The 25232-nt window shown below is 38.9% G+C and overlaps 1 protein-coding gene across 1 annotated transcript in view; it reads right to left on the reverse strand.

Moving 5' to 3' along the window:
- Positions 1-25232, reverse strand: part of SLCO2A1 (solute carrier organic anion transporter family member 2A1) — an 80612-nt gene that overhangs the window by 19274 nt on the left and 36106 nt on the right. Inside the window, exons 2-7 of the mRNA XM_063306796.1 lie at positions 20316-20453; positions 14230-14392; positions 10274-10486; positions 7399-7497; positions 4493-4626; positions 266-344 (exon numbers count right to left, since the gene is read on the reverse strand). Coding sequence (XP_063162866.1) covers positions 266-344; positions 4493-4626; positions 7399-7497; positions 10274-10486; positions 14230-14392; positions 20316-20453 — 826 coding nt within the window. The remainder of the gene's footprint in view (positions 1-265; positions 345-4492; positions 4627-7398; positions 7498-10273; positions 10487-14229; positions 14393-20315; positions 20454-25232) is intronic.

Raw genomic sequence — 25232 nt, forward strand, 5'->3', positions numbered from 1 at the left:
AAATCGTAATAGAATGAGTAAGAAATAAATAGCCATTTTTAGTTATCCAGCTTTTTACGTATTGCTGCAAAAATTGAGCAAATCTGGTGTGGGCTGACTTGAAACATCCAAACAATAAATCTATATTGAACTTGCAAAGATTAACAGGTTGGTTGCTATAGTGGCTGTTAAAAAATCTTGTTTTTTCCCCCTAAATAGGTGTAATTATTTAGCAAAACCACCATTTACTTTTACTGGAAATATACTTTCATTAAGATCACTTTACTTTTGATAAAAACCATCAGGGACTCTTCCTCTGCCTTTGCTTTCTCAATCTTCTTCAGGATATCCACCTCAGATGCCTCCTGATGGAAGAGAAAGAATTTAAAAAAAAAGTCACTGTTGGGAGCCCAATGAATATTTTTCCCCCAGGCTCTGTTTTAAAGCATTGCAACATTTTTGATACTCTTCCTGAAGACCTGAGATTGGTAGGGAGGACTCTTGAGATGTGAGTAGCAGAAAGTGAAAGAGAAAGAATAGCATGAGTGAAGATGAAAACTAAATTGCGAATAACAGTGCTGGGCATGTGATGGAAAAAAGATTAATGAATGAGCTCACAGATGAAGGAAAGCTTTTTTATGTAAGAAGACAGAAGGTGGCTGAGAAGGTCATAGAATGTGGAGGGGTACAGCTTCAAAGGAGATGATATGACAATCCCTCCTGAAGAAACCAATACTAGATCCTTTCCTTTATGATAATGTCAGGCCAATTTCAAACCTTCCATTCATGGCTATGGTGGTTGAGAAGATGGTGATGGAATAACTCCAAGGACTGTTTCAATCTGATTTCAGGCTGGGTCATAACACAGATCTGGCTTTAGTGGTCTTGATGGATGATTTGTTCAGGTGTGCAATAGATGAAATTTGCCTCTCCTTGTGTTCCTAGATATCTTGGCAGCTTTTGATACCACTGAACATAGTATCCTTTTAGACTGCCTTTGAGAATTGAGGATTGGGAGCATAGTTTTGTCATGGTTCTGCTCCTACCACAAGAGTAAGTTTCAGGCAGTAATCAGGAAGACTGTGGTCATTAGACTATAGGGTACTTCAGAATTTAGTTCAGTCTCCCATGCTATTTAACATCTTTATGAATCCACTGGGAATGATCATCAGGGACTGTGCAGCTTTATGGCAAATGACATCTAGGTCCACTTCTGTTTTCCTTGCTCATCGTATACCAGGTTCCCTCACAGGCTTCTGCCTGGACTAGGTTGAGGTCTGGATGAAGTATAATGGATTGAAATTGAATCCAGACAACTTTGAGAGTATGATGGTTATGGAGAATCTCAATCAGTTGGAAAAGACTTTTCTGTCCCAGAGTGGAGCATTCTTCTTCTTAGTGGCCAGGCATATCGGTTGGGGGTGATCTTAGACCCTGCACTGTTCTTTTGTGCTCAGATAACTGCAAGGGCTAGGAACACTTGTTACCATGTAAGGATGATTTACTATTGACAGATTAAGGGCTGACCTAACTACCATTAATCATACACTGATTACATCCCACTAAGACTATTGTAACAGATTATATATGTAGATGCCCTTGAAAAAGGTACAGAAATTGCAGCATATCCAGGGTTGTGTTGGGAATCTCCTGGTGGTATTATATAATAATGGATGGCTAAGCTGCATTGGCTTCCATTTGCCTTCCATGCCAAAATAGGTATCTGTTTTACTTATAAAGTTCTATATGGCTTTGTCACCTCCTGCCTAAAGGAAGAGCTTCTTCCATAGGTTGTTCCCTGGAGCTGCATTTGGCACACAATGAACTTTTATGGGTGCAACCCCAGAAAGAAATCCACTTGGAATCAACTAGGCAGCTAGGCTTAGGACATTTTCAATGGAATTTTCAGATATCCAGTTGGCCTCTTCCTTATTCCATTTTAAGAAAAATCTTAAAAACAATTTTTTATTCTTTAGCTTTATGCCAGAGCAGCCATGCATTTTTGCTGTGTGTGTTTTTTTAGTTGTTAACACATGGTATCATTTTTGTATTTTCATTATCTCTGGGTCTATTGTTTTGATTATGTATATCAAGGTGTTTGTCTATGGATTCAAATAGTTTTATTAAATTCCTTTTTTATTCTTTTTTCCCATGTTATTATTAGTTCCACTGTTAGCCACTTCAGGCTGGCCTGTAGGTTAGGAACATGATTTATATAAATAAACAATACATATTCTGTTCTACTGGGATTGCAATGTTTGGTACCAAGCTATAAGGACTGAGAATGTCATTGGGTAAAATGGGAACTATTCTATAATCTATAGCACCAGGACAATCAATAAACATCTAATGGATTCCAGAGGAGACCCAGTTCTACTTATTTTTGTTGATTTACATTTTACATTTTTTCCAGAAGTCAAGGCAGTCTACCTACATTTCCTTTCCTGATTTTTCCCACAGAAACAAATGTATGTGAGAGTTAAATAACGACTAGCATACAATCACCCAACGGTTGAGTGTGGATCTAACTTGGGCCTCCCAGTCTTCCTAAGGCCAACAACTTAACCACTATACCACATTGGCTCAATACAAATTTAACCCTACCCTTTCTTCCATTTCAATCAGTTCTGTCATCAGGGCACAACTGTGCAGCATGTGCTTTATTCTTGTCCAGAGACTTCCTCTCTAATGCTAGGAACTGAAACCCAGCAACATTTGGAGGGTCACGGGTTTCCCATGTTTGGAGTAGCCAGGCCCCTGGAGCCATCTTCAGCTTGGGCTCCTGTTGCTTACAGAGAAGGATGCTGAGAAAGTTGGCAACTGTTTTCCTAGTGAAACATTCTGCTGCCCAGAAGAAGAATGGAAAAGATGGAAGCACCATAACAAATTTGGTCTGGCAGGCTGAGTATGCTACAGGTCCTGTCAGCTAAGGAATGTTGACTGGCGGGGAATAGCAGGCATGCCTTCTCTGCCATAGTCCTTGCCCTCTGGAACATTCTCCCTCTAGAGATTAGGATGCCTGACCCTGTTGGCCTTTCATAAGGCCTTGAAGACCTGGTTATGTGCCTGGGCCTGGGCTCCCAAGTTGTTAAGGGCCCCATTTCCTGGTTATATTGATATTTATGGTTATAATTTTTCTCGGTGTGTGTGTATGTATGTATATATCTATATCTATCTAATTTTTATCCTGCCTTTTTTTTTTTTATAAATAACTCAAGGTGGCGAACATACATAACATTCCTTCCTCCTCCTATTTTCCCCATAACAACCACGTGAGGTAAGCTGGGCTGAGAGAGAGTGACTACCCAAGGTCACCCACCCTAAGGCCGGCTTTCATGCCTAAGGCGGGACTAGAACTCACAGACTCCTGGTTTCTAGCCCAGCTCCTTAACCACTAGACCAAACTGGCTTATATATATATTTGTATTATGCTTGTGTTTGGTTTTAACTGAATTTATGATGTAATATGTTATTATCATTTTTATTTCCCTAATTTGCCGTATTTTTAATATGGGGAGTATTTTCAGAACTGCACTGAAGTTTATCTGGCAATGATAAGGTTATTTCCCATATCTGTCTTCATCATTTTTGCAGGTGGCTGTGGGAAGGTGAGTGGGGCCAAAGGCACTTCTTGTCTTGGTTCTGCTCCCTGTTTTGACATATGCCCCGGCACACCATTAAAAAAAGGTTGTCTACGCCTGTCTAGAATAAGAAGGAAAACTTCTGTGTCATGATGCAACCAGCTTTATTCATTCAGGATCACTTGCAGCGTTGCTGGGAATCCTTCCTTTTCACTGTAAAAAGAGAAGCTCTTGCTGCTTCTTTTAATGGTTTAAAACTCTGCCCACTAGGAACACAGCTGCTCCTGAAAATCAACTATTCCTTCCCTAGAATTTTTCTTCATAAGAACTTTGGTAACATCCAAGAGTTCTCATCCAGGAGAACATCAAGAAACCAGGGAAGTAAAATGCCAAATAAGATAACCAGAGGGATTTTAGGGCAAGTAAAAAAGGAAGAGTTTGTATTTTTTAAAAAATGCTTAATCCAGGACAAGGACTAGTCACTTCTCACCTGGCAAAACTGAAGTAAATTGTTTTTTTTCTCTTACGTAACATGATAAAGGGACGCGGTGGCGCTGCGGGTTAAACCGCTGAGCTGTCGATCGGAAGGTCGGCGGTTCGAAACCGCGCGGCGGGGTGAGCTCCCGTTGCTCGTCCCAGCTTCTGCACACCAAGCAGTTCGAAAACATGCAAATGTGAGTAGATTAATTGGTACCGCTTCGGCGGGAAGGTAACGGCGTTCCGTGAGTCATACTGGCCACATGACCCGGAAGTGTCCTATGGACAACGCCGGCTCCAAGGCTTTGAAACGGAGATGAGCACCGCCCCCTAGAGTCGGACACGACTGGACTTTACGTCAAGGGAAACCTTTACCTTTCTAACATGATATACTCCATTATGAATAGGACTCTTTGACAGTGACTATTTAGAAAGCTCATCCTCTTGAGACTTACCTTCCCTTTCAGCATGTATCGAGGGAAGAAGAAATAGGGAATGGAATTGAGTAGCAAACACGCAGAGGCAATGAGAAGGCCCAACCACCATGCTCCAATCCAACGTGGGTCACCTGGGGTCAAGTTTACATTCTCTAAGAGACATAAGGAAAAAAGGGGGGGACCTATTATAAATACCAAGAAGTGAAGTCACCAGGCCAGACTCCCCAACCTGGCATTTTTCAAATGTTCTGGATCTGCAACTCCCAAAATTCCCAGGAAGCATGACTCAGAGCCACCTTGGGAATTGCAATCCCAATGCACCTGGAAGGCACCAGATTGGAGAAATCTGCACTGGGTAATGCACATAGTAAAATGTTACAGTTCTGCCAATACTGAAAATATGATTCTTCCTCCAGAGTGAATTATTTTAAATGCCATGAAATCCTAATTATTTCTCTTGTTAGAATCTATTTTCCCAGAGGCCAATCTTCTCAGGATTTCTTTAAAAAAAAACCCAATACTGCCACTCTTGGTCTATGGTCCTGTTTTCCCTCCCCCCTTCTTTAAAGCTACTGTCAACCATAATTATATACTATTTATTAACCCTAACCCTATTTCATTGTTGTAGTTGGTTTGATCACAATTGTCATAATTCCAACAAATCCTAGCAGGGCTTCAGCAAATATGAGACTTAATATAAGTTAGCATACCTTTACATTCTTGTAGTGTTTTACAAATCCTAGTATTACTTATGTCCCTTTATAGTTACCTATCTTAGTTATCTATAGCATTTAGATTACTGATTGTAAAATTGATTGTAATTTTAAAGGTCTCTCTTGAGTTTTGATTCCTGTACTTTTTAATTTTACGTTAATAATTTTATTTTCACCTTATTTTATTATATCAGTATGATTTTTAATTTTTATTTCTATTTCTATTTTAGAATGACATATATTAGTAGTTTTATGCTGGTCAATAGCTGAAATAAAATAAATACATATTATTTAGTATCATTTCATTAAGTTGGGTTGAAGAAGATGTTTACAATTTTTAAGGAAAAACTGATCTGAAATCATTGGTAAGATGTATGTTTTTCAGTCAAAGGCAGGAGATATTATCTAATGACAATTTCTTATAAGAAACAGTCTCCAATGGAATTGTGAATAAAGAGGCCTAAGTGATGGGGAAAGAGAAAGGAAACCTATCTATAGGACTGGGCACCAAACATGAACTTCTAGTGAGGCAGAGAACCATGGAAACTTACTAGTATCATGTGGTGAAAGGCATTTGTTTAAAATGCAGACTTTCAGCAGCCTATGGCTGAAGTGTGGGGCTAAGGGAGGCAACATGGCATATCCGATTCATTTGTAGAATTGTAATATTAATCACAGAAACCATTCCATTCCAAACTCTTTTTTCTAGAAACCTAATGGTCTTTGAAACTGATTAGCCAACAATGTGTATAGTCAAGGTAGCTGGAAATATTAACTGGCCTTTCCTGGAAAGAATCTTGTGTTCCATTGTTCCCCCAAAAGATGCTTGGCTAAAGTTCAGGGACACTTTGGCTACTGATCTCAGTGGAGCAGCTAACTTAATACGGCCAGCATTTGGAATCTGTACTCTCCTGGGATCTCAGAGAAGAGACCCCAAGTCAGTCTACTTTGAGAACGGACATCCGCCCAGCAGGAGGTCTTGCTTCAAGGAGTCAGCAGATCACCGAGGCTGGCATAGAAAGTGTCGCTCCACATTGTTAATGAGCAGGAAGGAATAAACAGCAATCTTCAGACTTTTCCAGCTCCGTCCAGACTTCCTGTCCTTCAGCATTAAAAGCATGCAGACAAGAGGAGCCCACGCCCCATTTAAACAATGGCATAGCTTTCCTGGATGTGACTAGCCCACTCAAGATCGGGTGAAATCATCAAGGGGCAACTGCTGAGAAGAAACCCATTGCCACTTCCCGCTCTCAGCTCATTTATTTGCTTAATGTTGGACCAGATGTGAGCAACCATTCTGAAATCCCACTAGTAAGAACACTGTGTACCCCACACATGTATATGTGTACTGGAAAGAACTAATATAAAGAGAGATCAAACCTAAGCTTGTAAACCCAAATTCTTAATCAGATGCACATTATTCTGCAAAACCTGTTATAATAAAATGTGAATTTCTCCCTAGAAACCCTGTGTCAGACAACAGAGATGCATCAAGAAATAATATTATGATATAGATTGGATATGGGGGAATGAGACAAGAAAGTATGGAAGCTGAACCAAGGAGATCCATCCATGCAAGAGATCCATCCAGGTAATTTGCATTCTACTATAATCTTCTGCCACTAGGCAGTAGGTATAGACACCAGGTCTACAATGGAAGCTATTGGTTTCTTTCAGTAGAATTCCACCTTCATGCATTATAGCATTATTTGTTTAGGAGAATTATCAACAAGCATAGACACATCGTTTCTTTAAATTTGATCTGAGTCCTGGCTACACATTACATGCCTGTTGTTATCCACCAGTGCACATCATAATCCCTCATTCAAAGCATTACACAAGCCTGAGTAGCTTATATATGCACATCCAATTGACTTCACCATGTGAACAGCTCAGTTAAACCCCCCATTTGATGATAGGGATAATATTCTAATAAACATATCTGCATACTTCCTACTGTTTCTGAACATATATCCGTAACAAGGCATAAATGGCTTTTTGTTTCAAGAATAAAGAACTGCAGAATTTCACAGTATCTCTAACTGAGGCAGGCTGTACCTCTGCCCAGCAGTGTCTCAAGAATCTGCCTGAAAGTGGCAAATGGAGACAGGAACAAATTCTGTGTGGCCGTAGTTTAATTTCCAAGTCTGTGGTTATTCAAAGTCTACATGTAAGAGTCCAAGGTTTCCCTAAATTAGACCAAGAACTTACTCAGGTTAACCCGTCCAAAATCCACAAATATCCTCAGTGCTGCAGAACCAAGTAAGTAGCCAAAAGCTGGGCCAAACACTGAGATGGAAAATAAGATTGCTGAAAAGAAAGAGTGAAAAAGTGGATTACCTTGTGTGGGCTAAATTTCTTCAATAATGATTCATGGTCTTAATTCTTCCAAGACTGTAATCAAGTTTGATCTGAGCTGAATTTCTAAAACCAGGGTTTGTTTTTTTTTACTACAAAGAATACTGTGTAAATCACTATTCAAAAGAAATTGTATAATTAAGACTTACTGCAGTAGATTGTTACACACCTTCTTTAGCAAAGCCACTCTTATTTGCCACTCAAAGAAATTCTAATAATCTTCCTAAAATAAAGAGCAACTCCCACTTTAAATGTACAAAATCATGCAGTGTAGTGCAGTGCAGAAACACAACAACCTGGAAGTATTTGGATCTAAAGAACACCTGGAACTCATTCATTTTCAGCTGCTAAATCTGTAATTTTTTGCTCATGAAGACTTTCAGACTAATCTTTTGTATGCAGAGGGACAACAGAATCCCTGAATATCCCAGAGCAAAAGACCCCATTGTCCTAAAAATGATATTATGAAATGGCATTAGAGCAGCAATAATTTATTTGATTGAGCTATTCAAGAACTTTTTTTGCATTGAGAGAAGAAACAACTTTATGCTATGCCAAATAACCTTTCTTCACTTACATCTAACCGCTGAGCACACATGCCCTGGCAATCTCTTTTTTTCTGCAATATCTGCCTAACATTGCCTTCATCTACTGCAGCCTTTCTCAACTTTTTGACCCTGGAGGAACCCCCTTGAAATATTTTTCAGGCCTTGGGGAACCCCTGCACATTCAGGCTCAAATATAGGCCAGAAGTTACAAATTATATTCATTTCATGGGTAGGTCTGTATATATGCATTAACAGTGTTCTTAAACTAAAAATAAAGAAACTTACCTCTTTAATGTAAAGTTGCCTAAATTTGAAATATTTTTAAAAAAATAAATCGTGATCTCCCAGGGAACCCCTAGTGACCTCTTACAGAACCCTGGTTGAGAAACCCTGATCTACTGTAATGCCTAGCCTCCTGGGCCAGCCTTAAATCATTTTTAGCTGTACCATTGTTACAACAGTATTTGTACTCAAGTTTGTATTTAGGTTGTGGATACAATCTGATGCAATTCACCAACTATCTGCTGGTGGTGCAGGAGATGTATGCAACCCAGCACCTATTAGCCACTCTATAAACTGGACTGTCCCAGTGTACTTGTACTTCATCAGCCTGAACAGCAGCTGAAGAGCAAGTAGGGGGAGGAACTACACAGTGAAGCTGGAAAGAGATGGTCCTCTCTCCTCTTCACAGTACAACCCTCCCACACCTGTCAAATGTTGTTTTACTGCTTTTGAACATTGGTTTAATGCCCTTCTGGAAGAGGGATAAGCCTGTGTCTAAAAGGAGCTTGACTATCAGCTGATAGTTGGTCTTCCTTTGAACACGCATAGGCCAAACACTTGTAAAAAACAAACAGAGTATTTTGACAGATAGCTAAACATTCTGGTCTATTATCTGTTAAAAACTCGCCTTCTCCATGTAAAAGAAAGTGACTAGTAATGTCTTCCCACTGGGTCTGGGTATTTAATGGGAGGGGAAGGAAATGGCTTGGGGAATCCTCCAGGCACGGCTCTTAATAACTCCAGAACATGAATAAGGACCATACCATACGCTAGTAACGTGCTTGTGGCAGGACAGGAATCACCAGTGGGAATAGCAAATGGTACAGGAGTAGCAAATGGCTGGTATTGTTTTCTCTTGGCATTAGGACTGGCAACTAACACTGGTATAACAATATTAAATAAAGATGAGATGATAGGTAGATGACCAAAGAATCATAGAAACAAAACCAGGATATAACTGGTTTTATCAGTTTCCATCCACACCTACTGTATTCTATCCCATTTTAAATCCAATTTTTAAAACAGGGCCAAGTGGTTTTTGGAGGAGCAAAAGCCTTTCACCTGAGTTTCTTGTAAAAAAAACCCTCCTCAAACTGAATCCAAACAACAAATAAGTGCCTTAGTTTAATAAATAAATAAATGCCAAATTAAAACCTGTGGTAAAATTGCTTAAGAGCATTTAGTTTGACTGGTGCCTGAGCATTTCTACTATGTGTTTTGTGCATGCAGGCTGACATTTTGGCTTCTAGTTTCTGCCCTTCCTCTCCATTCTTGCTTAAGCTTACCAGACATTGCACCTGGCAAGGATGCTCAGGAGATTGAGGCAGGCGGGCAGCTTGCTTCATCATATAGGGTAGAGGGTTATTTTATAGTGATAGCAACACTGGTGCTACAATGCAGCACTATATTGCTGCAACTGCTGGATAAGCTGGGATAAGGTGGTGTCTGGCAATTGCCCCAAGACTGCTACCAGTGAGGGCAAGCAAAGCATCAGCTCTGGAGGATCCTATTGGATGTGCAGTGACACTGAAAATACTGCCAATGCCATCATATATCATGACAGAAAACCTACTGCTTAAGTTTCTTTCTATGAGAGAAGTTTATTAGGCAAAAACTGCCATTACCCACAGGAACAGACCTTAAGTCTCTCCAATGCCACCATGTCATCAAAAGTTCCCACAACTAAATATTGGTCTTAAGACTTCCCAGGACAGCAATTTTTATTACAAGATTGCCACACAGACTTAAGTTACATCAGAAGTAGCTCTTCAATATCAGTGATGCAGTGACATTTTACTTAACGGATTCCTTCTCAGCCAGCACCACAGTGATATTAAAGCAATGCAGATCAGACAGTAAGGATGTTATAACAATATATTTTTTGAGCAAATATTTACCTATGTACAAGGGAGAATTGTTTGGCTCAGCAAAGTCATCCACATAGGAAATTCCAAAAGGCTGGATAGGGACTGTCCCAATTCCAGCCAAGAGTTGGGCAAGTATCATCAGTCCCCACATGATGCTGGCCTCTGCCTGGATGTTCACAGTGGCATTGGAACAGTTAAATTCCCCTTGGCAGAGCTCTAATCTGGTGTGGCTGCTCTGGTTATCTGGAACAAGATCAACAATAATTTCAGAGGAACACATCGGAAACCAACTCCTTATGATAGCAAGTTCTCATATCAAATCCAGTGTTAGCAATTTTGTTTGAAAAAGAAAATGACTGCTGTATATATAAAAATGGGGAAAGAGCCAACTTGAGAGTCAATTGGCAGGTAGGTTATCCATACATAATCACTTGCAATGCAAATGTAACTTCTGTCTTTCTTGGGACTCATTATGGAAGCTCCAGGAAGAAGAAATATGAGGATCGAGGAGGGGCCCAAGCCACATTTCCCACTGGTATTTGTATGCATAGTTAGGATGCACAAAGAATCATTTAAGAACAGAGGATGTAGGGGTACAATAACTTAACTGGGACCCAAAGGTCCACATACAAAAGGAAACATTCACACGTACCCAAAGACACACCCAAAGACAGACAGACAGAAAGACAGACACACACACGTGTCAGTGAATTGACTTTTCTTTCCAAATGGTCTCTTATGCTTTGGGAGGGCCTCACAATTGGAGAGTGAACACTTTCAAGTGGTGAGAAAGCTAAAAAAAAAAAAAAAACTCCCACGAGCACCTGAAACACCTTATGCTGGCCGATGTGTTTAGAAGTCATCTTTTGTAGATCAACAGCAACAACATTGGTGGCAACAATTGCAATTCTTGTAATCTCAGGGATATACTACCAAGACCAGCTAAAAAACCAAAAGTGAATTATATTCTTAAGCTTCCTTAATGTTTTCTCATTCCTGGATTGCTGGAGAGTTGCCAGACCTGTAAACTTCCTCAGTTTAATTAGCAGCTGTCATCACTTTTTCTTTCAAGATATGACAACACTGCTTATAGGGATATATTCCGAAAGATCTTTGGAACCTAAGTTCTAAGGGTGGAGGGAGGAAAAGGAGAGAGAGAGACATCAAAAGACAAGTGGATAGTTATGAAAAGAAACATTGTTTATGCAGGAGTTTTAAGTGCCTCCAAATTACCCATTAACTTTAATGGTGAACACATTGTTCATGGGTGTACCATGAAACCAATTCCAATCTATTTATCAAAGAACTTGCAGTTCTTATGAAAGGAGAACAAAACAATGTTTAAAATTTCAGAGCAAGTTAAGAATATAGGACCTGAGCAAAATTAAAACAAACACAGCCTCCTTGCTCCTCATTCAGCTTTCCCGCATCTTGGACTTTGTTATTTCTATTTTTTCACAATTGGTTCAGATATTGCCACGAACTTTCAGCACTTAATGAATTCCCTGCAGGCTTGGGTACTTTTATCAATTTGCTGAGCAGTTAATTTAGGGATTTCAGTTAATACATTGTACTGACATTTCTATATAAATTCATTACAGCAACAATATTACAGTACAGGAAACCAGAATGTAATCCCAAAATGCAGGAGCCTTCCTATTCCTTCATATTTATTTGCATAATTCAATTGCCAAAGGACCATATTAGAGATGCATCTCATGCCAAAGTACAATTTTTAAAACTGCAACCGTTTGGAGGTAAATGAGAAAAATAATACAATTCAACATTTTTTCTGTTTTGTTTTGTTGACATAAATGCTCCCAATTTTCACTTCCCATCCCTTACTAAAGAGATGCCAAGCAGATCAGAGAGGACTACTGGAAAAGAAAATGGTTTGGAATTTCCTGCCTTCACATACATACAGTTGGGGTAAAATATGTTTTAGCTATACATGTGGAGTCTGAAATGAATTTACAGATGACATATAAAATGGTAATTAGGGATTGTTAATTAGAAACAAGGGGCAACCCTAATCAGAAAAGTATACTGGAGGCAAACTTATAAAAATGAATACATTTCATGATGATGAAGTACATATGTTTAAAAGTGCCTCAATACGCTTAAGAATATATTTTATTTATTAAGAAGGTATGATCTGCAAGATCATTTAGCCTGAACATTTCTAATAAACTTAGCTAAAAGATGCCCAGCCTCAATCTGCCACTAATAAATTACCAAACCCCCAGAAATACCCAGAAAGATGAGAGAAGTCTTCATGGCCTTTACTATTACCAAGCGAACCTTGCATAATAGCTTTGTTTCCAAAGAACTGATTACGTCTTCCTTAAGATCACCAGAATCTCTTTATTAGCTTTAATTTTTGTTTCTAAGGATTGTTGGTAATATCACTTGGATTAAGATCTTTTCTCTGATTTTATCTAGTGACAGCCCATGCTGCACAATACCATAACGACATTTTGGAACCATTGCTGGTAGGCTGAATATACAGAAGTACAGTTTTTCATCCAGTCTGCCAATATTCTTTTACTATGCTCTCCTTAAGCTTCATGCAGATGCTATTGAAGCAGCAACACACAGCCACTTTTCTTTGCATTTCTTAGCTTCACATTTTTCTCAGTAACTCGAAATGGCCATACATACACATACACGCAGAGGCAGCTGGGAGCCACTTTCAAAGCAATTGTGCAGGCTTAGAAAAAGACTGAGCTTCTTTAATGACTTGAAAAGAGGTACTTCATACATGTTCTCACGTGTTTGGAAGCAATCTTTTGATGGATTCACAGAGCCAAAGTAAATATCCACAAGCTAGGTAATAAATTTTTGCTGAATCTCACTCTCAAGATCTTTCTTGCCAAATTCATATACATTTTCAAGATGATGGCATTTTCTATAAATTTACTTTCCAGTGACCCTGCTGCTCCTGCCTGATATAAAAATGAAATGTAGGGAATGCCTGGAAGCCAAGTTGACTATATAACAAATCAGTGTAAATCAAGAGTTTCCTTTTAGGTTAAACAGAAATGAGCAATAATACAGAAGTTTAAAGCATAGTATAACAATATTCAAGTAGCAGTTAGGGGTCAGAAGGAAAAAGAAAACAAAAGAAGGAAAAAAGAACAAAACAGAGGGGGCAGTTTCAATTTTTTTTTCTTAGAGACACTTTTTTTCCTCTTTTTAAATTAAAAAAAAAATTTTTTTCTAACCACTATATCAAATCTCATCTTTTGAATTTTCACTTCAACCCTCATGTCAGTGTAAAGTTTATGCAACAGCAATAACGTTAATTTTAAAGAAAATAAATAACAACATAGATGAGTTAGGGATTATACTGTTATGTATGTATTTATATTTATTCCTTCTCCCTTTTTTTCTGTTCCTTTTTAACTTAATTAATACAAATAAAATACTGTATCGTATATACATTGAAAATTCTCTTTTTATGCTATGGGACTTTAACTAAGGGAAAAACATGTACTGTACAGCAATGTTCTGCTTACCATTACAGTACTTCTCTTTCAGCAGACTGAGATTCTACTCATTTTGGTAGCATCAAAGGACACTGATACTTTCAGAGCAGCAGTTCAATACACAGAACAACACCCACTGACACCAGACATGAACCAAAACTTGCACTGCTGCAGATTCACCTGGCCCTGATCCAGCTTGGCATGCCCACAGCAGGCAAGTCATTACACAGAGACTGCACACATCCTGCAGGGGATGTTGGAAGGTAGGATGGCCAAAGGCCAAGTTACTTTAATGTGCAACTAACCTTCCAGACTTACCTGCTGGGGAGAACCATATACCTACCACACAGGATCTAACAAGAACAAATCAAGAACTTGGGGATCCTTCCAAACTGAAGGTGGGAAAGAAAGCAAAATAAACAGGGCAGGGGGCTCTACCAAGCTTTCAAATGTCTACAGAGGGCTTGGGGAAGAAGAGAGTTCTGAAAAGATACATACAGATCTGTGCTGAGGAATATTCATATGGAGCAGAAAGGAAATGTGGAAGAGTCAAAAGGAAGGCCCCTAGTGCCAACAGCAAACCTCCCAGGCCAATGATCCGAGGTCGATGAATTCGACTGCCAAAGTAGCTCACAAAGATGATGAGGACGACATTACCAATCTGTGGAGAGAGAAAGGTGCACAGATGCATTAGGAGAGTCCCAAAGGAGGGCATAGGTCAACGACTCCACAAGACAAGGATGATCATCTGTATCTGTTCTTTTCATTCTTAATATGCTTGTTTTCTGTCTAGTTCAGATAGAACTAGAACAAATAGTAGAGTGCCAACATCACTATTCTAGTTTCCTTCTCCTGCAAAAGAAGCCTTCCTCTGTTTCATTCTTTGGATGTGTCAGAATGTTGGGAGCAATGTGTTTTTAATTGTTTTGATGTTGAGAAGTGACAGGAGCTACTTTTTCTCTCTCTTCTCTCTGCGTTTATTTTATTTTCCTGATTATATTACTCTTTTTCTGAACTTGGCATAACATTGTTTATTCTGAAAGGAAATAGCATGATGGATAAGGAAGTATATATGATTCCTGAAGGACAGCAGTGTTAGGCTTTCATGGTAAAAATAACAAAGAGTTTTATGGCACCGTAATGTGAACAGTGCATATGCAACAATTGGTTAGACCTTGAGGTGCTGCAAAACTTTGTTGTTTTTTCTGTTTGTTAGATTTATATCCCATCTTTCCTCCAGAAGCTCAACTCTGCATACATTGCATTCCTTCATTCAGTTATTCCCCCACAACAACAACCCTGTGATGTAAGTTTAGTGGACAGTATCTTGCCCAATTTGGCAACTGAACTTTCATGGCTGAAGGTGGACTTGAATCTGTGTCTCCCCAGTCTTAGGCCTGTTCCACACAACCTCTCTGCCCTAGGTCTGAGATGCCCTCTTACCATTTGTTGAGGACATATCCTCATAAAAGAGATTCTGTGTTGTTTCCAGCCTTCTACTGAGGCAGGCTGAAGCTGGGCCAAAGTGATCTGGCAGGAAAGTGTTGTTTTCCATGGGAAACAGAAGGAGACCTCCTGTGCAGACATTCCAGTGCACATGGATGAAGAGTTTTCAGAGGGTCAGCAAACTGCTAGACTTCAACCCTCCCATCTGGAGTTCTCTGGACCTCCATAGACATTTAGTTAAATGTACTTTCCAGTGATACTATGCCATCAGAGTTTGTTGCATGGTTGTATTGTGGCTGCCAGAGAGACCAGGCAGTGCTTGTGCAGCCATTTTTCCCATGGTTTGGTTAAGGGAATATCAACCTACATAAGGTTATTATTTCTCTACCTGAACCAGAAAGAAAAGAAAGGAAATAATGGTGGAGTAGCATAAGGCAACTCTAGTCAAGGACACAGGGGAAACAGCTTAGGAAGATTGCAGGAAGTGGCTGTGGTTACCTCATATAATGCTTGAAGGAAATGTCCTGCACTTGATCAACAAGCCTAACAAGCTCTTGGTCTAGGAGAACAAAATCAAAGGAGGACACTGAAACCCAGCACAGATCTTACCTGTGCTGGAGGTGTGTCCTGTGCAACTCTGTTGGCCTATGAGTTGTGGGTAGTGATCAAATGATCAAGCAGGGAAAGTGGAAGACAGGCTGGAGGTGGCTGCTGCCTCTTCTGGCTACCTCAGTTCCCCCTCCACAAATCACTTTACTCTAGAGCCACGATTGGCTCCACTTGAGGCCCAGTTCACTTTATTCAAAAGAGCCATTCGAATACAACAGGAAGGAGTTTCTACATTCTCCTCCACCCCCTTAACTTCTCACTGGGAAATAATAGGTCTTGGGGTCTCCAATGGGCAGGCCTATTGTACTCTTCTTTCCTGTCCCTGAAGAAAAACTCAGTGAGCCTTTGGTAGAGAGAGTTCCTATAATCTGAGCCACATTGTTTGGGTTGGGCAGCCATATAAATGCTTTAAGTAAATAATAAGGCCTCTCCCTCCACTCTTCCCAGTTTACATAGCAACAAAACATTTTGGAAACTCTGGAAAAGGGCCATCTTTTCCACTGACTGGATATTTTTTCTAAACTGGATTTCTGGACTGTGGGGTGTGTGGTCAGGGTCAAGAACATCTCCTCTGTCAGAAGCTTATGCTCAAACCACACAGAGTATTTTTTATTTTTCCCTGCTTCCCTTTTTCTTTTTCCTGTCAACCTCCTTAGCTCCACTCACCAGTCCCTCCAGCCTTCCTGCTTTCTTCCAAAAAGTTGCTGTCCAGAAAGCAACCTGTGGTATTTTTGTCTGGGCAGTAACATTACTGGCCTCATTGTTGAGGTGCACTGAAAGGAATGCTTTGGGTGCAACCATTTTAATATCAACATCATTGGGACTGTGTGGAAGAGTCCTAGTGCAACACTTGAACCACTACACCACACTGGGTCTATACGATACTGCATCATTCTGGTCTTTCATGCTTCCTTATCCTGTCTTCTCTTGGCATTTAATGAAAGCATGGGACGTGCACGTTTCTGGGGAGATAACTGAACAGGACAGGTCATTAACCTATCATTTACCAAGATAAACAACAACTGATAATTTCACCAACATTTTCATTGGAAAAAGGAATCTAAAGGTAGTAAGTATTGTTATATGAAGTAGTCACTGGAGAGTTGAGAAAGTCCCCTTGGACCCAAGTTCTCCATTTTGTTTTCTTGCTCTGCATAATGTAGCTCTTCAGAAGGCATCAAATCACGTAAATGACGAAAACAGGAATAGCTAACAGAGTAGTGTATACAAAGGCATTGTAATTTTGTCTTTTTGTGCTAAAGTTGTATCTCCTCAGCATCCTACTCTATCCAAGAGCAACTGAAGCACTAGAGTGACAAAATACAGAATGGTGGAAGGTGATCAGAACATGTATCAGAACACATAGAAAGAACAGTGGAAATACAGGTAGTCCTTGTTTAGTGGCTGCCTCTACAGTGACCATTTGCAGTTACAATGGTGATGAAACAGTAATTTTGCAACCAATCCACTCATTTATGACCTTCGCAGGTCTGTAAAGCAAAGGAAAGCTGAAGTAAGATCATAAGCACAGTCGCAGTTTCACTTAGCGACCACTTCGCTTAATGGCCGACTTTGCCAGTCCCAATTGTGGTCACTCAACAAGGAGTACCTGTATAATTCATATGATAACACTGGACAGATGATTACAAAAGTCAAGGCCAGTTCATATATCACCAGTATTTGACAATTTGACACTAGTATTTGACAATTCACAGCTGAATGATTCCAGTGAAAAGCACTATTTGAAGCAATTTGATTATTTAATCTGTGAGGACTCATTTATACACGCATGTAACTGCTTGATGATGTCATGATCAACATGCACGTACTCAACTAGTGAATATAGACACATGATTGATCTACCTCTTCATTCTATGTCCAGTCTAATCCATTTGGCTCTTATGATCTTAATTAATACTTCCTTCAGTGAAGTCAAGAGCTGTTAATTAAACAAACAAGCAGTCAGGCTGATGTGGCTCTTTTAAACAAATGTGCAGATGGGAAGGTTTCCAATTGTTACAGCTAAAATACCTGATTTGCCTTTAATGGCTGAAAAGCATGAAATTTTCATGCTGGGACAGAATGAGCTGCTCCCCCCCCCCCCCTAAAAAAGGGCAAATCCATGTCTGACATGATACAATAATGATCATTCAAAAACATTTGTATCCTTGATCATGCTTGAACAATACAATTTTCCAAGTTTTAATTCTCTGTGTAAAATGCTTCAGAGAATAAATTAGTAAAGGATAAGGATTTATTAAGGTAGGAATAAAATTAGAGTGTAAGACATCATCAAGAGACAGAATTGGAGAGATACTGAAATTATTTGATAGAATACAAAATAAACCAACAAAATATTGGTAATACATTTTGTGTTCCTTTTAGTTACAGCCAGATCACGTTCTCATGTAGGGATTTGTATTGAACAAGCTCAGTGATTATGCAAGTGTCACTTTAATTGCAGGTTTCCTCAAACTGTCAAGTGTTCAAGTATTATCAAGCTTAGACATTTTAGGTTGCCCCATTCCAAGGAAAATATGTTTTGTTCCATCTTCATAAATACATAATGGCTCAAAATATGTACAGATGCCAAAGGATCTAGCATTAGGTCATGCTGTATTATTTTTTCCTAGTACAGATTAGCAAGTTTAATTGAGGAGTTGCTCATGCCAGGGAAGAATATGCCCCATGTATATTTCAGCAGAATCAAAATGCACTGAAATTGAACATTCTTTAGTGGTTAGTTTTGTGCAATAATCTGGACACATGATTTAAATAATACTTCTTTTACTATCTCTTAAGGAACCTGTATTTTAGAATTTATGTATTTAGAACTACATGGACCTTGGTTCTAGGTATGAGTCCGTTCCCATCTGTTGTCACAAAATATCTACTGCATGAGATCTAACTATTAATCATAAAGGGCAAGTTACATTAAATCACAATTACACAGATTGAATTATATCTGGAGGCAAATTTAATATTTTAGGTTACTTTAATTGTGCCCCAATTTCTTTTCATATACTGTATATCTACACTGGCACCTCTTCCTGGTTTTGTGGCTGCTGGAATCATTCTAACACATAATTGCGAAAACCTACAATCCCAGTGAGTCAGGCAGGGGAGCTTGTAGAAAAAACATGAAAATGGTTTCAAGCAAAAACATATGTACTTGGCAGGACAGTAATGATAGTTGTTTGTGGGTTAGAATGAATGTGACCACGAGGAAATGTTCAGGGAAGAACATCACAAAGCAGACACTACGGTGTCCCTCAAGAGTAAGACCACATCTTTTTTATATAAAAAGTACTTGAAAAGTTCTTGTATTTACCACTGTAAATGAGGCAATGTGCTTTAGAGTTCTGTTGGAGCAGCTTTTCCCAACCTGGGTGTATTCTAGGTATGTGGACCAGCTCTCAAAATTCCTTGCCAGCATGGCCATTGCTGGGGAATTCTGGTGTCGGAGGTTTTGGCAAATCCAGCACGCCTCATTAACATGTAAGTTGTCCCACAATGCAACTCAGAGGAAGCTGTTTGTTGCCACCCTCTCTTTCTCTCTCCATCTTTTCCACCCAGGGGGAGGCAGCATGGATGCTGCTCTCTTCATCAGGGCCATGTGCTTGGGCCTTGATGAGGGATTCTGTCCCTTTCTTTCACACACCTCTTGGCAGCTGTAGGGCTGAGAGTTTAGGGCAAACTATGTAATTAGAAAGAAAAGAAGAACAAAGGAACTTCATCTTTTCCACCAAGATGGATGTAGCAGAAGCAACAACGAATAAAGTCAGTCAGCTTCTTTTTACTTTTTAACCTAATGTGTCTAAGTGTGTGATTCTTTATGCTTGGGAGGGCTGAATGTGTAAGAGCAATAACCTGTGTTTCTCTGGCATGCTCACTGAAACTATCTAAGATAATTTTCTTTTTCTGTCCCAGCTTCTGAGCTGTGTTAAGCTCTGCTCCATTTCAGTGGTTCTAGCAGGCTGCTGAATTGGCTTCATCTGGGAGTTGAAGTCTACACATCTTAAAGTTGCCAAGTTTGAAAAACACTGCTCTAGAGTCATCCAGTCATTGCTTTACCAACCTCACTTCATTGATGGCTGGATGATGCTACACATATACTATAATTCACTAGCATAGAAATGGCCTAAGGCCCCCATTCTGGATGCATTACCCAGAGTGGAGCTCACATACTCCACCCTATGCTTCCCAGTGCACATGTACACATAGACACACATATTTTGCAATAGTGCTTATTATTCCTTATTTCTAATGTAGATGCCATAGAAAGCATATGGTATATTAGACACTCTACATATTTATGTAGATAACATGTGATACATACTGTACTCACTATTCCTCATTTTATATGCTCACATTAATGTGCATTAAAATTTGAATATCCTATATATAACCTATTAATCCAATGTAATTCAGTAGATACTGGTACAACTGCATTTCCATGACTTTTTGGAAGTTCAGCTAAGTAACCCTACCACAGCCTCACCCTGAAGCAGCTCATCTGATGCAATTACCTCATGTAAACTGGAGATAAAACCAGAGGACAAGCTGGAGAGGCCAAAGCGCTTCTCGATAGTCGTCAGGCTGCTCTTAAAGTAAGCACTGTAGAGGAGCTGAGACAACTGCATCAAGCCATGGCAGATCACAAACACCTGTTAGCAAGAAGATGCACAATTAGGTGTATTCCCATGATGGAGGGCTAGAAAGTATCAGTATGTATCTGGAGCCCTCTTGTTGGATGATTCTGAGATATAGACGAAATAGTAACCAAATATTCATGTAAACTTAAAACCAGAGTCACAAACATCTGAATAGGATTGATCTGCTTATCTGAAAATCAAGCTTTTTTTATTGGGATCTATTACCATACATGCTGGTTTCAAGGCCAATATGCTCACATTTTCAATTCCTGAAGGGTTCAATTTTTACTCAAAGTGATTTCTACAAATCCAGGTACTTGACTGTTAATGTTGGGATTCTTGTTATATTATATGTCCTTCCAAGAATTATGGTATTCCAAGAAAGGTTTAAATATTGTAACAGGAATTATGAAGAAGATGGGAGAAGTCTTTCTGCTTTTGTGATTTGTGTAACTTTTTGTAGCGTGTTAGACTGACAGTTAAGTTACACAGTACACAGACTGTGACTGCTGAAAGCATTACTTTCTGATGGGCAAGGCTTTCTGCTGCAATCATAATTTAGCTCTTGTTTGACATAGGGATCATGTCTACATGCTCTGCTTTAAACATGAAATAAATGCTTTTTAAAACAAACAAGGGAATAAATCTGGCATTAGGCTAAAGAAACGGGACCCATGCTTTCTTTCACTCCAACTCTGTGATCCAGCCAGCCATATTTTTCCTCTCCTCTGCTACAGGATTAGTCTGAGTTTGGTTTTTTATTCCCTTTGGAGTTTTTCTTTAATACTGTTACTTTTTTTGCATTTCTGTACACTTTGAGCTAAATTTCCTTTTCTTTCTTAGTGGTCTCAGGAATAAAAGTGAAGTGCAGTTTCTAATGAAGGAATACAGTAACAGGTAGAATAGAACCACAGAATCTGAAGGAGCCATTTGTGGTATCAAGTCTAACCCCTGTTCAATGTGTGAATGCAAAGTAAAGCACCCCTAATATCTGGCTGTCCAGACTCCACTTGAACACAACCAGTGATGGTGAGTCCATCCCTTAACTGCTAATTCCTTCCACTGCTGAATTGCTCTTACTATTACCATTTTTAGTAACATTCAAACAGGATCTGCCTTCTTGTAGCTTAAATCCCTTCTTCCTTGTCCTGCATTCTTAGGTCTTGATCTTTTTCTGTGTAACATTCTTTCAGGTTTTTAAAGAGTGCTATTGTGTTTCCTCTTAGTCCCTTTTTCTTAGGTCTAAATATTCCCGGTTCCTTCAGACCTTCAAGGTTCCTTCAAGGTACACAGGTACACATGTTTGCTGTTCTACCTGATCAGCCCTCTGCAACAGTATTCCCTCCACCTTTCAAATGAATCCAGCTGTGTTGAGCAAATACCAGCTTTTTGTTTTGCCTAGCACAGTGCTATATAAGTTTAATGGCCAAGTACACTACTTTTCTTCAATTTCTTTCTGGAGCTTTTATAAAGAAAACAACTGTGGGAATATTCGATAAGGAGATTAGTGAACTCGTTAACTGAAAGCTGGCTAATGGAAACTGATCTCTCTGGAGGGCAGCATTAGCTATTGTTTGTTTATTTAACACTTCTACAGTATGGCTGTTTGCTCATTATATTAGGTATTATGATTCTGCTTGGCCAATTATCGTAAGGAGCAGCACTCACGTGTGTATTCTTGAGTAAAAGAAAAGAAAGCCAAAAATGATAAAAAACATAACCGCAGGATAAAAATTGAATAAATCAATAAATAATCAGTACCTGAAATATAAAATGCAAAACAGATTAAAGACCATAAGTTAAGAGCCTGTACTGCCCAAACAGATAGTAGGTTAATATTTAAAAAAAATATTAAAATGACAAATACAAATTAAGCAAGAGTACACTTTTTCCAACTCTCAGCTTTTCTAATTCTCAATTCCCCATTGTTGCTGACTGGTCTTTGTTAGGAGGGTTATCATAAACTTAATTTTTCTAGTATCTGTTTATGCTTGACATAGAACAGGTATTCACAAGATCCTTGGACCTCTGTTCCAACACCAAGCTGGCAATAATAATTTCATTTTATACACATGTGTGTGTGCGCACGCATACATGCAAACTTAATTTAAGCATGACATTTTTGTTTAGGCAATGACAATAAAGAACAGTTTCTCAATCAAGGCCACCACTGGAACATTCCTTCCCCTTTTGCAGCTCTTAACTCAAATAATATTTAACAAATATGACAGAAACACATAGAAAAGTGAGGGGAGAGGAGGAAGGGGCAGAGTAAAGAGATTTACAGCTTGAAGGGAGAATGAGAAATGCATGCCAAATCCTCCATATATATTTATATTTTAAATTCTATACTGTTTCTTATTAGAACACATCCCAAAAATCTTTTATATGTGATAAAAATGGATGTGGCGGCTGATCATTTCAGGACATAACTTATTACCTTGCATCATTAAGTGCAAAACAGGACACTCCCTGGCAATATCCACAGGACTGTAATCTAAGAAACTGTTTTATTCATCAAAGAGAGTAAGCTATTACTCTATTCCAATCTGTGTTTACTGAACTTCTATTATTTCATGAAAATGTTCCATCTGTGCCAGTATTATTTACACATTACTTACGAATGACAAACAGGGAAGTGTACAGTTTACACTCTAGAAGAAAGGCTGCATTTGTGAGCTTCCCCCAACCCCCATGTGCCAAGTATACATGAAGAAACAGAGGTAAAAAACATTACCCTTGGCCCAGAAAACAGTGTTTCTTAAGATAACATAATATGGCCTACAAGAATGAGACACATTGGGAAGCTAATTTATGTATATAAAAAGGGAAATCAAAAGCATCTCCAAGATCTGGACCTAGATCAGAAGAGCAGACACTAGAATTTCATAATGGTATCCAGATCCAATTCTTGGTTCTTTTCTTTGGAATTCAGACTGACACCACAGGAACACAGCCTACTGTTCAGCACAGTATGTTTTCTGTATGGATTTTTAGCAATTGTAAATGAAGCTGCTGTCTTTTTACTGGCTTTGGTCAAGTTATAAATACATTAAAACTATCTGACAGAGACTTAACCTACCCTCTGATTTTTTTAAAAAAACACCTCCCCTTTTCTGTTAGAACAGCAGTGACAACAAATCCTAAAACAAATATTACATTTCTTAGACGACAATAGGCTGCATCTGAAAATAATTTTTCTTAGTACCAAGAATGATCAAGCAATATAACAACTGTAACTGTTTTGGTAACCATTTCATGAGAATGCTCATGAGAATGCCCTAAAACCTCAAATGTTCCCCATAAAAACGCTACTTAATCTTTCCTCTGAGATAGTTCTCCCTGCTCTCTGCACTTCCCAAAATTTCTTAGCCAAGCTCTAATAATGCTAGTGAGCTCAGCTAGAGAGAAGCACTTTAGGAAGCAGAACATTTATGAAGTGAGCATCAAACAAGCTTAGTTCTCCTTTTTAAAAAAATTAAAAGCAGATTGCCTTCCACACTGCTTTACACCTTACAAGGGCAACTAGGCCTTAAGCTAATAGATCTCTATTGTTTGAGCTGAAAAGAGCTCTGTAGTGCTAAATGATTCCATCAACATGCTCACTCACTATGAGGTCTGGTGGTAGGGCAATAAGCTATTACAAATGCTGAGTCCAAGTAGCTCACAGTAAAAAACAGCATTCTCCAACATGGCACCCACCATGCATTGACACTTCAGTTCCCCAGCCAACCTCCATGCTGCTATGCATTCTGGAAATAATATTAATTCAGGTCTCCACAAAAAATGCAGAAAAGCAATTAAGCCATAGTGTCCATAGGAAGGAAATCCAAACCCCTTACCAGGAAAATGCCCTAATATATTTGTTCAAACAGCCCATTTCTTGTGGTTTTTGTAGCCTTTGAGTTCACCTAATTAGGCTGCCATTTGCTTGCTTGCTTGCTTGCTTGCTTGCTTGCTAAATAAATAAATAAATAAATAAATAAATAAATAAATAAATAAATAAATAAATAAAGCATGTTTACTTTGGTCCTTGGGCATTGTATGAAGACCCAAGATGCAATATGTGATTGAAGCAGCATATAAACCTGTGTAATAAGCAGAGAAATAACTGTGCTGAAGGGAAGGCTGTGACTCTCAGGGGGCTGGGTGCTATCCAGCATTACTTTATGCCCATTCGTTCTGGAAAGGAAGGCAAGATATAAATGAAATAAATCAGGGCATTCAAAAGTCCCATTCTGTACATACAGTATTTATGTTGACCGTAAGCTGATTTGTGACTGGGGGTGCTGTTTTCTGTTTATGAACTTTCTGATTTGCTAATCTGAACTGGATTTCAATTTTTATTTTCACAGCTACACTTTTAAGATGGTATTTGCTGGTGCCATTTTTTTACTTGTCTACTCAGTCAAACTTAATGAATTCAAAAGCATTTATTCTCATGTAAGCATGCAGAGGACACCATGTGTTCTTATAATAAGCAACATAAAAATAAAAAAGAACTGTTTTAATCCTACATTAGGAATTAAATATATTTCCTCCTACAGGGAAAAAAAGATAATGCAAGCAATAATGGGAAGTACAATCCATAACAGTTAAACTTTTCCTGAGAGTAAGTCAGATGAAATCAACCAAAAGAAGATTACTGAGGTCAAAAGTGGCCTGATCTTAGGCAGATGCATGTTAGAAGATGAGGAGAAAAGAAAGGCTACCTCTATCGCTACCCAGATGCTCCGTTTAGGCCTTAAGTGACAGAAGAGGACTTGCCATTAAGATACATCTGGCTAAAAT

Source organism: Candoia aspera, chromosome 6 (genome assembly GCF_035149785.1).
Source record: "Candoia aspera isolate rCanAsp1 chromosome 6, rCanAsp1.hap2, whole genome shotgun sequence".
Classification (NCBI taxonomy): domain Eukaryota; kingdom Metazoa; phylum Chordata; class Lepidosauria; order Squamata; family Boidae; genus Candoia; species Candoia aspera.